The 14,173-nt window shown below is 59.4% G+C and overlaps 3 protein-coding genes across 3 annotated transcripts in view; 2 read left to right on the top strand and 1 right to left on the bottom strand.

Annotated features, from left to right (window-relative positions):
* Positions 1 to 160, top strand: part of LOC103196424 (ras GTPase-activating protein 4) — a 35,225-nt gene extending 35,065 nt beyond the window's left edge. Inside the window, exon 21 of the mRNA XM_007940167.1 lies at positions 24 to 160. Coding sequence (XP_007938358.1) covers positions 24 to 160 — 137 coding nt within the window. The remainder of the gene's footprint in view (positions 1 to 23) is intronic.
* Positions 161 to 3,138: 2,978 nt separating this feature from the next.
* Positions 3,139 to 6,685, top strand: POLR2J (RNA polymerase II subunit J). The gene is made up of 4 exons (XM_007940156.2): positions 3,139 to 3,191; positions 4,789 to 4,878; positions 5,730 to 5,904; positions 6,650 to 6,685. Exons 1-4 carry the CDS (start codon positions 3,139 to 3,141, stop codon positions 6,683 to 6,685), a joined length of 354 nt encoding a protein of 117 aa, XP_007938347.1.
* A 690-nt stretch (positions 6,686 to 7,375) lies between these two features.
* Positions 7,376 to 14,150, bottom strand: LRWD1 (leucine rich repeats and WD repeat domain containing 1). The gene is made up of 15 exons (XM_007940145.1): positions 14,071 to 14,150; positions 13,273 to 13,507; positions 13,063 to 13,179; positions 12,505 to 12,645; positions 12,142 to 12,246; positions 11,809 to 11,931; positions 11,618 to 11,732; positions 11,082 to 11,182; positions 10,687 to 10,894; positions 10,185 to 10,257; positions 9,951 to 10,091; positions 8,124 to 8,215; positions 7,825 to 7,980; positions 7,622 to 7,734; positions 7,376 to 7,516 (listed from the first exon to the last, which is right to left on the bottom strand). The coding sequence occupies exons 1-15, from the start codon at positions 14,148 to 14,150 to the stop codon at positions 7,376 to 7,378; spliced, it is 1,941 nt and encodes a 646-aa protein (XP_007938336.1).
* Positions 14,151 to 14,173: the final 23 nt, after the last annotated feature.

Here is a 14,173-nt window from a genome sequence, read left to right as displayed (position 1 = left end):
CCCTGCCAGCTCTACCCTTACAGCCTTCTGCTCCCCAGCCCCCAAGGACAGCCTCGCCCAGCTGTTCCAGGTGTTGCAGGACCTCAAGAAGGCCCACAGTGCCATTTCTGCCACCGTCCCACCCTCGGAGCATAGCAGTGTCCTGGAACGGCAGACGTGAGGCCAGCGCACCCTCGCCAAGCCCCTGCCAGGTGCCGGGAGACCCTGTGTGTTCTTGGCCCTTCACCTAAGTCCCCTTCCTGGGATGCTGGGCCTAGGGGTCTCCTGGGTCGGGGGGCAGGGAGGTCCAGAAGTCCAGATTGGGCAAGGCTTTGGCCCATTATCACTGACCTGAAATCTCTTGGGGACTTTGGGGCTCCATGCTCCCGAGAGGCCTGGCTGCTTCCTGTGGCCCTTACACTCCTGCCACTAGCCCAGACTCTCCAGGCATCTCCTCTCCTGGACAGACCAACAGACCACCCTCGGGAATCAGGGCTGAGGGGGCCCAGGTGGGGAGGGAACACACTTCCTCTGTAGCCCACACCCCACTCATGAAATCTAGGCTCCTGGGGCCCAGGACACCCCTCACTCTCGGCGGCCACCCACCACTCTCCTTGCAGCCACTGCCTGTGCCCCTGGGGTGGGGGGAGCACCACAGTGCTCTGTGACGACAATAAATCAGCTGTGACTGCTTGGCTCTGGGTCCTGTAATGGGGTCGGGGAAGAGAGTGGGCCCAGGGGGACCCCAGCAGCTGCTGGCAGGGGTGACCAAGGACTGGGGCCACCATCACAGCCTCTGTGCAGTCCCCATCCCTCTACTTTGCCTCCCTTCCCCCCCCCACCCGAGAGGCCCCTTTTCCTCCCGGCTGCTGTCCCCCCAGATCCCTGCCTTCCTCGCCCTGCCCCACATCCCTCACAGACTCATCCCTTGGATGAGTCTCTCCTCACAGCCCCAAACAGGCCCACCGGCCCCTTCATCCAGGGCAGCCCTGAACACTGCACAGCGGGGCTGGGTTTAGAATTCGAATCCTGAGCCATGGCCTGGCCCTGGCAGCAGCCCCTTCCTCCTCCAGGCACAGAAGCCTGCCATCACCCAGCTCTCCACTAGCTGTGACAGGCCAGCAGGCCAGGCCAAGTGCGCTGCTGTGGCCACAGTGACTTGGCTTTTGGTGTTACTGTTTTGGTTACCTTGTGCTGCTCTGACAGAAATATACCACAAGTGAGATGGCTCGAACAAACAAAGAGTTTATTCTCTTACAGCTTTGGAGGTGTTCTAGTTACTTAGTGCCAGTCTGACAGGAATATACCACAAATGGGATGGCCTTAACAAACAGTTTATTCTTACAATTTGGAGGCTTTAAGTCCAAGTTCAGAGTTCCAAGCTCTAGGGGCTGTGTGGAAACCCCCTGACCATGGGCTTCAGCTCTGCCTCTTGCTCCCAGCCCACTGAACCTAGAGGCATCTCTTCACTTAGACAGCTACTGGCTAACAAGCTCATGGTCGACAAAATCGCACAGTCCTGATGTTACCAAACAACATGGCAGGCTGCGGAACGATACGGCTACATGCAGGGTCCAAGTGTGCCATAAGCTAGAGACTGTTCCTAAGGCTTCTCCTTATCTACGTTAAGCAGACCACATCCCTAAGGCAGCTAGCTACTCAGTTGCTCACAGTAGATTCCACCATGGAGTTGATAACCTGTTTATTCATGGGGAATACTACATCCAGCTGCCAGCCAAGTTGACACACAAACTTTTAACTACCAGTTTGTGTGAGGCTAGAAATCTGAGTTCAAAGTATCAGGCTCTAGGGGCTCGGTGAGAGCCCCTGGACTTTGGACTTCAGGTCTACCTCTTGCTCCCGGCCCACTGAAGCTGGAGGCTGTTCTTCAGTCAGGCAGCTGCTGGCTGCTGAGGCTGACAAGCCCAAGGTCGACAAATAAAACGGCACAGTCCTGATACTACCAAACCACACGGCAGACTACTGATTCAAGTCCTGAAAAAGTCCTAAGATCTGCAGGGCAACACAGCAGGCTGCTGAATATTGACTCGGCTACATGCAGGGTTCAAGTGTGCCATCTGCTGGAGACCTTCCTCAACGTTGCTCCTCCAGTAGGTTCCACTGTGGAGTTGATTACCAGTCTCGCCATGGAGAATACCTACATCCAGCTGCCCAGCCACACTGACATACAATCTTAACTACCACACTGACACAGGGTGGAGAGAAACCCAGAGTCCTCCTCTCCTATAAGGCCTCCAGCCCCTGCCTTGGCCACATAGTTGCCTCCTTGGCTCTCTGATCCCAGGCCCCAAAGGACCACCCTGGCTCCAGCCCACTCCTGGCCCCAGGAGGGTTGTCTGAGCCTTCACCATCGGAGCTCCCAGGCTGGTTCTTTTGGCCAAGCAGGAATCCAGGGGGCTGAGGGCCCTACGCGTGGCGTCCCAGCATCCCAGGAGCCTGGATGCCTTTACGGGGTCAGTTCCTTCTGAGCCCCTACAACTCCACATGGGTGCACTTTGCTGAAGAGGGGACCCGACCTCTGTGGGGCAGTGATGACGACCCCTCCTTGGGTTTCCGAGGCAGTATCACTACGGAAGTAGACTGCCCCATCTTCCTTCCGAGGAGTGGCTGGTGGGTTTGAACCACCAGCCTTCTGGTTAGCAGTCAAGTGCTGTAGGCACTACGCTACCAGAGCTAGGGTGCCTGAATGCCCAGGCTCCAGCCGACCTGCTGGAGGTACCACACACTCCGTCCCCCACTCGGACGCCTCTCGCTGCGTACTCCAAGGATACACTTCCGTGTAGGGATCAAGAAGCAGCGGGGCGGGAAGGGCCACAGCTCGGAGGTTCCAGCTTAGCCTGGACGAGGCTAGCTCTGTTAGAGTGGGTCCCCAGGCGTCTGAGCGTCCCACCACGCCCACTTATGAGCGAACCAAATGGCGTTTACAGGCTCACGCATGCGCAGAGCGACCGGCCGGCTTTCGCCCCTCCCTCTCGTAACTCGCGCGTCGGCGCACGGTCCTCCCGTCCGACTGGGGGCGGTGAGTTGGTTGCACTCACCGAGCGTGTCTGACGCCGCCGACCTAACTTGGAAGCGGAAACTAATCTGGACCGAGTCGCATTATAGGGCTTCGGAGGTGGAGGCGGCTGTGGCCCTAAGATGAACGCCCCTCCTGCCTTCGAGTCGTTCCTGCTCTTCGAGGGCGAGAAGAAGTAAGTGGGGCCTGCGGTGCCGAGCAGGGTCGGGCCAAGCTTCGCGGGGCCCTCGGCTTTCAGGACCCGCGGATTCTGGGGCTTCTCTTTCCAGCCCGTGTAGGAGCCTTAGCGCCTGTGTCTGCCAGACTTGAGGCCGTGGTGAGGCTCGGGTTTGCAGGGGAGGAGACTGAGGCTTAGCGAGTCTGAGTAACTTTCTCCGGACACTGGCGTATTCGAACCCCGAAAGCCGGGCCCCAAAGCCCTGTTCTTCTGGGATCATACCAACTCGTCTTTCCTCCACCGCCTCCATCCTTCTTGCTGCAGCGAGTGCGATGTCTCTGCTGTTCGTGTGACGCCGTCAGTAACTCTCATTGCCTGCAAATGTGTGATTTAACGGTCAGGCAGCGCAGGCTTGGCCGCTGGTCCCCAGTTACCCGTGCCTTTGGACAAGTGGCTTGATTTGCCCGAGGCCCAGGTTTTTAATCTGAAAAATGGGCTTATTGCTGTATTGTAGTATGTTCTCCTAGGGAAGATTAAGTGAACTAATTTAAAGTGTGCAAAATGCCCATTCTGGGCTCACCACATGGAAGTGTCATTAAATATTACCCAGAACCCCCTGGTGTGCAGGACTAGTGGTCTAGCTTTTTGCAGCCTCCCTTTTAAGCAGTAGTTCTCAAATGAGGGCCTGTTCTGGTTCCCTAGTGCCGCTCTGACAAGAATAGACCATAAATGGGATGGCTTGAAGAAACAGTTTATTCTCTTACTGTTTGGAGGCTTTAAGTCCAAGTTCAAAGTGCCAGGCTCTAGGGGCTGGGTGAAAGCCCCTCGACGACCTTGGACTTCAGCTCTGCCTCCTGCTCCTGGCCCACTGATGCTGGAGGCTTTTCCTCACTCAGCTGCTGGCTGCTGAGGCTGGCAAGCTCAAGGTTGACAAGTAAAAAGACACAGTCCCAATGTTACCAAACTACAAGGCAGGCCATTAATTCAAGTCCATAGAAAGTCCCAAGGTTGGGAGAGCATGGCAGGCTGCTGAACAATGACACGGCTACATGCAGGGTCCAAGAGACCATTCCCCAAGTCGTCTTCTATACAGGAAGTAGACCACATCCCAAAGGCAGCTACTCAGCTGCTCACAATAGATTCCACTATGGAGTTGATTACCAGTCTCGTCATGGGGAATACTACATCCAGCTGCCCAGCCACTCCACCCGGCCAAGCCAAGTTGACACACAGACTTAACTACCACGGGGCCATTTTGCTCCCCAAGGGGCATTTGTCAATGCCTAGGAATATTTTTGGCTGTGCCAGGGGAGGTGTAGTGTGCAGAGGCCAGGGATCCTGGTCATGTCTTCCACAAGGAAGAATTACCTGGCCCCCAATCTTGGTCCTGCCAAAGATGAGAAATCCTGCTTCAGAGAAAAGAATCAAAGCAGAGAGGTAGAGGTCAGTGTACAGACAGTGCTGCTCTGAGTCCGAGAGGTCTTTATGGGACCAACAGACCCAGGGAAAGCTTCCAGGAAGAGGGACTTGAGCCTGCCTTCCCGAAGGGCAGGGTTTAACTTGGGGAGCGAGGGGAGAGCCCTGCCCCTCATATGCTGCCTCTGCCTCTTCCCAGGATCACCATTAACAAGGACACCAAGGTGCCCAATGCCTGCTTGTTCACCATAAACAAAGAAGACCACACGCTCGGAAACATCATTAAATCGTAAGTTCCAGGTCGGAGCATCTCAAGGGCTATGTTTCATGGGGCTCTTTATGCAAAGCACAGTTCCATAAGGACATTCTTAAGCTGAGAAGAGGGACAGGAAGTGCCCGGGGTGCTGGCCCGTGGCTTCCCACCGTTCCAGCACCTTTTTCCAGCATCACACTGACCCGTATGTGTTCACAGCCATGTGTCTATATGGACTATCTGACATAAGTGAGTTACTGTGCAGACAGCCACAGCGCTCACCCAGGACAATGGCTCTGTGCTAGTGAGCATCATTAAGCACTCGGGGCTAGGATCCCCCTCACCGTCAGTTGTCGCAGTGATGTCAGTGACCTGTTACACCTGGCATTAGACTGTGTGTGGCAGAGACTGTAGCTTCAGTAGAGGACGGGGAGGGAATGAGGGGGGCGTTTGTGGTTATCTGGTACCGGTACCTGAAACCGGTCACTGCATGTTTGCTTACACCAGTGATGTCCTGGCCAGGCGGTCAGGGATGTGATGGGTGTTTACCATCTTGCGGGGCCCTCTTTAGAGGCATTGCAGGGTCCTGTCTTCCCCTGAGGGAAGAAGTTGCTAAAAGCCTCGTTTTCCCAGCTAGAGTCCTTGATCCTCATGGATGTAGGTTTGTGGGGGTATGGGGGGCCCCTCACATGGTTTATCTTCTTCAAAGCATCTGTTTTACCTACAAATTTTTGGGAAAACTACACATGAAGAGCAGAGGACCCCTGGGGTCAGCCCCCAGAGGCATTGGCTTACAGGCCTCAGCCTAACAGGCTCCTTGCTGGATGGCCAGGGCCCCCAGGGCATTAGGCACAGCCTCTCTCACACCGCCCACCCCTGCATTTCAGGCAGCTGTTGAAGGACCCACAGGTGCTGTTTGCTGGCTACAAGGTCCCCCACCCCCTGGAGCACAAGATCATTATCCGGGTGCAGACCACACCCGACTACAGCCCTCAGGAAGCCTTCACCAATGCCATCACCGACCTCATCAGTGAGCTGTCCCTGCTGGAGGAGCGCTTCCGGGTGAGGGCCCAGGGCCCAGCTGGCAGGGGATGGGGGAGGCTAGAGCCAGCATGCCCGGTGCCACGGTGTTCTCAAGGCCCCTGGAACTGTTGCTCACACCGAGGACGGCCCCTGCGTCATTTCCTCTGCCTGTGTGATGTGAGGAGAGCGGGGCTCCTGGAAGCCTCCAGGAAGCCTGCACTAATGTCTAATGGCCTGCTGCCTGTACCCTCACTGGGGATCTGCCTCCTTGTGCACACTTGGGGCTCCTGTGGCAGGAAGCCACCTGCCACCCTGTGGAGGTGCTCTTCCAAGGCTCCTCGGTGGTCTATAAAGCCTGTCTAGGCTGCAGCTCATCCTGGGGTGGGATCCTAGGGCTCAGGAGGCCACATGGGTAGTGGCCACACCTGTTCATGGCAGAGGGCCTCAGTCTGTGCACAGCTGAGAGGGGGAAAGGTCCATAGCTAGTCAGATTTTCAAAGTCAAAGTCAAAAGCTTGCCTAGGATAGCCTCTGCTCCACCTGACTGACCCCAGGCAGCCGGACATAGGATGGGCGGGACCTTTGGTTCCTGGCTGCCCGGCCCCCAGTGCTGTTTGGGGTCCATTTGCTGACCTGGTGCAGTTCTCTGCTGTGCAGTGTGGCCTGGTGGTTACACTGTGCAGTGTGGCCCGGTGGTTACACTGTGCAGAGCGGGTGCTGGGTTTCATTTCCAGGCTCACCCCCAGCCATTCTGCTAAGTGCATTGCCTTCTTCCTCTCCCCCAGGTGGCCATCAAAGACAAGCAGGAAGGAATCGAGTAGTGGCCTGGAAGGAGCCCTGCTCAGCCTGGGGGCCCAGCGCCTCCCCTCCGCTGGACACGTCTCTCCCGGTGCCAGGCTGAGCAGAGGCTTCGCTCAGCTGTGGGGCCCCCCCTTGTAGATATCCCATGAGCCCTGACCCGTAACCCTTATGTCTCCTGTATATATAGGTTCTCCTGGTATTCCCAGTAAAGTATGGCAGACAGAGACCTGGCTGTGGGCTGCTGCTGGCTGGGCCGCACTGAAGTGAAGGTGGCTTCACAAGCGGACGGTCTTGGGCTCATAGCACAATCTGTGTCAGAGCCACTAAGGGGTGGGTGGAGGTCACCTGCACGACTTGTTACAAAGACACTGAGGGGGCCATACTTCAAAGGTTTCTATCTGAGATGTTGGCATAAACAGAGTCACTCTGGACCCAAAATGGAGTACCTGGAGGGCTGCTGGGGAGTGGCAGCCTTGCAGAAGGGGACAGACACCTGGTACTTCCTGAGCGGCTCTCTAGCACCTCCACTCCCAGGAATACGCGGTGGGGCCCACGAAACCGTAAACAGCATGCCACAAGCCTCTCTTTAACAGTATAGAGTTTAATAAAAAATGTTTACTGGCAAAAACACCCTTATTGTTAGCCCAAAGGCTGCACCAGCATGTCCCTGGTACTCTGAGGGGCAGAGCCCCTCCCTGGCCTGCTGGCAGCTACAGCCTCCTCCAGATGGCCACGATGTTGGAGTCGGTCAGCGCGGTGAGGTAGGTAAAGGTGGGGTTGGCCACCACCGTGTTCACCATGGTCTTGGTCACCGCCTGGCCGAGAGCCCAGGGCTGGGGCCACTTGAGGATCTGGTGGCAAGAGGCAGAGAGGGGCTGGGCACTGGCTCCCCAGCGGCCAGGCCCCCATTGCCGCGCCAGCCCCAAGCACAGGTGGGGCAGTGAGCTGTGCAGTACCTGCGTGGGGGCCTGAGGGGCTGCTGGCAGTGGAGGGTGCTGGTCGAGCAAGTGCTGGACGTCGTAGACCCACACGCTGCCCTCCTCGTCCCCACAGAGCACGATTCCCTCACCTGCCGGGACGGGGAGGTTGATGGCCAAGGTGGGACTTGGGGGGGGGGGGTCAGAGCGCCAGGAGGTGGAAGGTGGGGCAGGTGGCTTACCAGGACAAGTGCTGAGCGAGAAATAGGCCAACTCGGTGGGTGACCACTGCAGCTGAGCCAGGACAACCACAGCCACCGTGGCCTGGCTGCCCCGGCCTGCCCACGTCTGGCTCCAGCTCCACAGGCAGATGGTACCCAGGCCGCTCCCCTTGGAGGCTGTGGGGAGAACCGAGACCTGCGTCTGGGCTGGTCCCACACCAGACACTTGCTGTTCACACGGGGGGCTCCCCAGCAGCCCCTGACCCACACCCCAGCCCAGGGAGAGGTGACCCACCGAGGGTCCAGGAGGCTGAGCTTACCCACAACATCGTCGTTCACGAAGGCCAGTCCATCCACTCTCCGTGCAGATGCCTCCGAGGCCTCGGGGAAGGTGAACTCCACCTCACACACCCTGTGGGGAGCAGAACAGGCTGGGTCAGCAACCACTAGCTTTCCATCTGTTCCGGCACCTGCTCTGGGCCATGCCCGGTGTGGAGGCCAGATGCAACCAAGAAGGGAAGTTCTTGGCCCCGGAGGGGGAGCTGGTCCCCAGGTGTGCTTCAGTGTCACAGGGGAGCAGGTCAAAGTGCAGGGCTGCTGCTTCCAGGGTGGGGCAGGTGGTCAGGAGGGTTCTGGAGAGGAAGCGCCTCTGGGCCTGAGAGAGACGTGAGCTGAGCTCACTTCCACACAGAGTGCTGGGGCTGGAGACCGCGGTGCCTAAGGGGGGCGCTTGCTCTGACGGTGGGGAGTGGCTGCTCGAGGTTTTTAAATCAGGAAGCGTGATCACATCGGAACTTGGAAAGGCCACCAGCAACCGCCCAGAGTCCTGGAGAGGCCAGTGAGGCAGCAGCTGTGGGCTGGGCCTGCACCATGGCACCGGAGGCAGGAGAAGCGCATGCATCTGAGATGGTGAGAAACACCACAGGACCTGGGGGACGGGGGAGGGAGGGGGCGAGGTGGACCCAGGGTAGCCCCTAGGGGTGATACAGGGCTGTCGTATGAGTGAAGGGAAGCCACCGCTGACACTAGGCAGGTCACCTGAAAGGGTCTCGTCTCAGGCCTCCGCTCCCCTCGTGTAGGAGCTACTTCTCTCCTGCCACCTGCCCTACAATCCGCCCTGGGCTCTCCTACACTAAAAATAAAATTCTAACTTCTGACCAGCCAACAACACCCACCGGGCCCCGGCCCCAGGCACCCTGCCCACCTCTCCTTGGGCACATCTGCTGGGCTTTGTGAAACTGTGGTCAAACCTCCCGGGTCAGCCTAGCTCTCCCTACCCCCTGCCCAGTGCACGCACTTCCCTGCTCCGCCTGGTCTCCCTGTGGGAGAGCAGGAGCCCAAGCACCACCTGGTCTGCCTGCAGTTCCCTCCCAGAGTCCCCGTGGGTCCCCATCTAGAGCTGGCTGCCCCTCACTCAGCACCGCCTGCTCTGCCCTCAGCTCCCCTCACCGAGTCCTGGTGGGCCCCCACCTACAATGGGCCACCCCTCAGAGCACTGCCTGGTCTGCCCTCAGCACCCCTCACTGAGTCCCTGTGGGTCCCCACCTAGAGCAGGTCACCCCTCACTCAGAGCACCGCCTGCTCTGCCCTCAGCTCCCCTCACCGAGTCCCTGTGGGTCCCCACCTTGAGCAGGTCACCCCCCCACTCAGAGCACCGCCTGCTCTGTCCTCGTCGCACCGTGCAGTCTTATCATCTGCCGCCTTTGTCCGATGCCTATCTCTGGACGAGGCTGTGGGCCCCACACAGGCAGGGATCCTGTGCCAAGCACCCTATCAGGGCCTCCCAGGTGGTGCACTGCAGGCACTTCCAGAGCCTCGCGTATCCAGACCCTACTGCACTCGACCTCGTCCCCACTTTACAAATAAAGCCAGGAGGGGAACACTTACTGCCGGTGAGTGGCCTGGCCGATCCCTGTCATGGTGCAGTGAAGCCCCAAGTTAAAGGTGACGCGATCACAGCCCAGAAAGGGGACTGAGGCAGCCCCGCCCCACTGCTGAACCCCGGGCTGAGCAGGGGGCCCCAGACCCTTTCCTCCGCGTGGGAAGAGACCAGCCCTGCGGGGCTGGGTAATTTGGGCTCTGCCCCGACTTGACTGACAGCACCCAGCTCTGAGGCTTGGCTTCCCGAGCTGCCCTGCCCGCCTCACCTCCGCCTCTGGGACTGGTCCAGCCGAACGTCCCAGCAGCAGCAACCACCCTCGCAGCCGGCCAGCAGGTAGGTATCCGGGCAGGAGGCCACAGGGCAGAGCCGCAGGGGGATGGAGGTGGTGTCGAGCATGAGCAGCTGGCTGCCAGGTAGGAGAGGAAAGCCGGGGCCCCTGAGCCCTCTGTCTCCCCGACCCCAGCAGCAGGCCCGCCCCAGCCCTGCCCCAGCGCACTACCTGGCCCGGAATTCATAATCGTGGTTGGGTGTCCCGATGTCCCACAGGATGATACGCTTGTCATAGGAGCCCGCTGAGGAGGGAATGGGGAAGGGGATAGGTGGCCCTGAGGAGACCTTGCTTCTGCCTGCAGGCTGTGTCCCGGGCTGAGACAGCGGTCTGAGGCAGAGAGGGTCATGATTCGGACACGAGACAGACTCAGGGCCTCTTGATCTAACCCGACACGCTGCACCAGGCAGCCTTCTCTCACCAGGCAGGCCTCTGCTCACCACACTGGAGGGCCACAGGTGTCAACCCACGATAGACGAGAACCAAGTATGTGGTCAAAAAACTCCACAGCCACAGAACAGGCTGGGAGTCAAGCCGGGACCTGGAGCCCAGCTCATCTACCAAACCAGAGCCAAACCCAGCCAACCCAGTGGGAGCCCCTACCCTCCCAGGGAGTCCGGGCACAGCACAGTGGTGCCGGGGGAGCATGGGGGCTGAGAGGAGGGGGTCTTACTGAAGAGATGGGTCTCGTGGGTGGGGCTGAAGCAGAGGGTGGCAATGGCCTTCTTGTGGGCCCGGACGACTCCGCAGGAGAAGCCAGCACGCACGTGCAGCAGCCGTACCAGGCCCCGCAGGCCGGCAGCCGCCAGCACGTTCCAGCGCTTCTTGTGGCCTGCCTGTGTGACTACCGTCACGGCTGTCCAGGCCACTGAGAAGAATTCCTGGGGGGCAGGGAAGGAGCGGACACTGAAGGTGTCAAGCTACCTTTTCGGACACGTATGCTGGCTCAAGCCTGGGGACCAAGGCCCAGCATGAAAGACCAAGGCTGCGAGGTGAGGAGGCCTCTGACTCTGCCCCCGAGCCTGGCACTCTGCCCGCCACCCAGCAGGACAGGGCCCCGGCACTCACCTCACCAGGCACCTTGTACTTGTGCAGCACGATGCCCGTCTGGCAGTCAATCACACAGACAGCCTCCCCACCGCAAGTGGCCACGGTCTGGGACGTGGTTCCTGAGTGCCCTGTTTGGAGGGGTCAGCCTAGTGAAAAACATTTTTGTTAAAGTGCCCCCTGTCCCTCCTTGGCCGTGGTCTCCTGACTCCCCAGTTCACTAAGGCTGCCCTTTCAGGGAGTACCCACATACCCCCCTTTTGTTTTTTAAATTTTTATTGTGATTTGGGTGAAAACTGACAGAGTGAATTCGTTTTCCATACAGCAGTTCACACATTTTGTTTCATGACATTGACTGCAACTCTCTACAATGTAACAGCTCTCTTCCCACTTCCTCCCTGTAGGTACTCTTCCCTGTATCCTTCCCTCCCATGCACTCCCGCTCCCTGAGCTGTGCCCTGTGCAAACACTGCCCTTGTGTTCTCCCATGATCCCCACACGCCTTTATGCTGAAGGCCGTCTGCTCGTTTCCCATAGCCTGCCCAGCAAGCACGTACCCTCCTCCCAGGCCGGCTCAAAGGCGCACGCCCACAGCTGGGTCTCCAGGTCCCGGGGGCTGTTGTTCTTGCTGTGACACTGCAGGAAATGCAGGGGCTCCAGCTGCAGGCTGGGCTGTGGGGACAGAGGAGTCACAGCTGGCCTAGGCCGGGCTCCTCTGCACCTCCTCCCGGCCACCTTGCTAGCCTACCTGGCTGCCATCAGAGCCCATGGGCCTGCCTTCCACCTGGGCTGGTGGGGAGGTGCACACCCGCTTGTTGGGAGAGAGGCTGAGTGGGTCATCACCGGGCCGCTTCAAGGCTGCCAGCCCGGCCTGTGGAGGGCGTGAGGGCGGGCTGAAATCCTTGCAGCCATTGGCCCATCCGTCTGGGGCTTCCTTCCTCCCCATCGCGGGCTGGACCACATCCTCCTGGCACCCATGTTTATCCCCAGGACTCCCCGCTCCCCTGTGGCTTCGCTAGGCAGGCAGGGTGGTGGCAGCAGGTACATGGAGCACTGGGGAGCTGCAAAGAGACATCCTCACCCTGGGCTCGGGGGTGGCTTTGGCTTCCACAGTCCTCTTTGGGTTGTCTGCCTCAGGCACCTGGGTCCTACCAGAGGCTACCAGCTCCTCGGAGATCATCCGCACCTGGGTGGGGCCAGGCACTCTGGAAGCTGGGCATAGTCTTGAGTGCCCCCAGCCCCTCCCCAGATGTCTGGTCAGGGGGTGCATGTGCTTCTGGAGTTGGGAAAGGGCCTTTCCAGGCACGGGGGCTGCCTTCCCTGACCCCTCGCCCCCCACAGCCCCACCCCTCACAGACCCGAGAGCTCCGGGACAGCTGGGGGCCACCTGAACCAGGAGGGAAGTGGCAGAACTAGTTCCCTGAACCACAGGGTGAGGACGTACCCGCCACTGGGTGAACTCGCTGAGGGACTCAGGCCCGTAACGAACTTCCCTGACAGCAGATTTCACAAAGTCCGCCTGAATCTTCTCAGCCTCCTCCTCGGGGCCCAGGGTGGCCATGAACTTCTGCCAGTAAGCAGTGACCTGGTACAAGAGGGGCTGGATCCAGGCCGAGTCCACCCCAGCTCTCCTGGCCTCCCTGAGGCACCACGGCCCCCAAACTCATCATAGCCAGAAACGGCTCAACCTTCTCATCTCCCAGAAGCCTCTGCACAAACCAGCAATACGCATACATCCAAAAGGGCCCCAGCAGGGGAAGAACTGACTCAAGTCAAGCATGGCAAGACACCGAAAATCACCCGGCCTCTCCTGCCTGCAAACCCAGAAGGCAGGGCCTCCAAGGGCAATGGCCCAAGCACCAGATCTCAGAGGAGGCAGCACCTTGTTCAGACTAGGCTGGTGCTGCATGTGAGGCTAAGCAACTTAAGGGCAGAGCCCCTCAATGTCCTCCGAACGTCTGACCGCACTCGGTCCTCGAGGCCTCCCTCTGCTTCCTCTTACCCTGCTGGTCAGCTCCCGGTTCAGGTTCTCCACCTGAGAGGAAGTCGAAGATGCCTCCTTGCCATTGACCTTACGGAGCTTGGGCAGAAGAAAGGAGACTTTCAGATTGTCGCTGACCTGGGAGATGAGGGAACCATGGCTCAGAGGCTGCCCGTCGGAGCTCAACTGACTGGTGGCCCGTGCACTGGGCCAGGGGTGGTGACCACTCACCGTCAGGAAGGGGTTGCCTTCCAAACTAAGCTCCTCCAGCTGTGGGAACTGGCACAAGAAAGTGACATCCCCCAGCTGGTTGTTAGCACAGCGGAGGACACGCAGGTGCGTCAGGCCCAGGTTGGCGGGCAGCGTGTCCAGCTGGTTGTTGGACAGGTCCAGCTCTTGCAGCTGAGTTAGGCGGCACAGGAGCTTGGGGTCCAAGTGTTCAGAGCGCAGCTTCAGGCCTGACAGGCTGAGGTTGAGGGGGGAAGGGAGGCAGATGTGGAGGGTTCAGGGACCAAGCAGCTCTCACCCCACGCCCCCGGCTGCCCTGCCAGCCTCAGGTTTTCTCTCTTCACATTTCTGGGGCATTCACAGCCTCCCCGTCTCCTTTTATTTACTTGCAATCTTGCAATACTTCAGGGCTCAGCTGAGCGTGGCCCCCTCCAGGATGTTTTCCCCGAACTTTTGGGGGCTCCTCTGTGCACCTCACGCCCTCTCTAACTATCTCAACACTGCCTCTCTACCACTCTGTCTCCCTAGCAGCCCGGGCACTCCACTCTTCAGCAGTAAGGCCACTGGGGACCCAACCCGCACACTGGTCGAACAGCAGTCCGGTCCATCTCATAACTAGAGGAAGGCGCTTGGCGAGGGGGCGATTGCGAACCGAGGGGGCTGGGCAGAGGGTGCAGGAGGGCCCCAATCTATCTTCCCGACCCCCGGGGACCCAGGACCGGGCAGCCCAGACAAGCCCTGGTGGCGGGCTATGTGACCCTGGACATGCGGACATAGCTTTGCACCTATCCCAGCCCTTACTCTAGGCTCCGGATCTTCCCAAGCCGGTCACACTTGGGCCGGCCCCGCTGCATCAGCAACCGCGACGAGAGGGGGACCATGGCGAGAAGGCGTGGCCGGTACT

This window comes from Orycteropus afer, unplaced genomic scaffold (genome assembly GCF_000298275.1).
Source record: "Orycteropus afer afer isolate SDZICR_OR568_19922 unplaced genomic scaffold, OryAfe1.0 scaffold00006, whole genome shotgun sequence".
NCBI lineage: Eukaryota > Metazoa > Chordata > Mammalia > Tubulidentata > Orycteropodidae > Orycteropus > Orycteropus afer.
The sequence above is the reverse complement of the archived record's forward strand: the minus strand, read 5'-3'. Positions and strand labels throughout refer to the sequence as shown.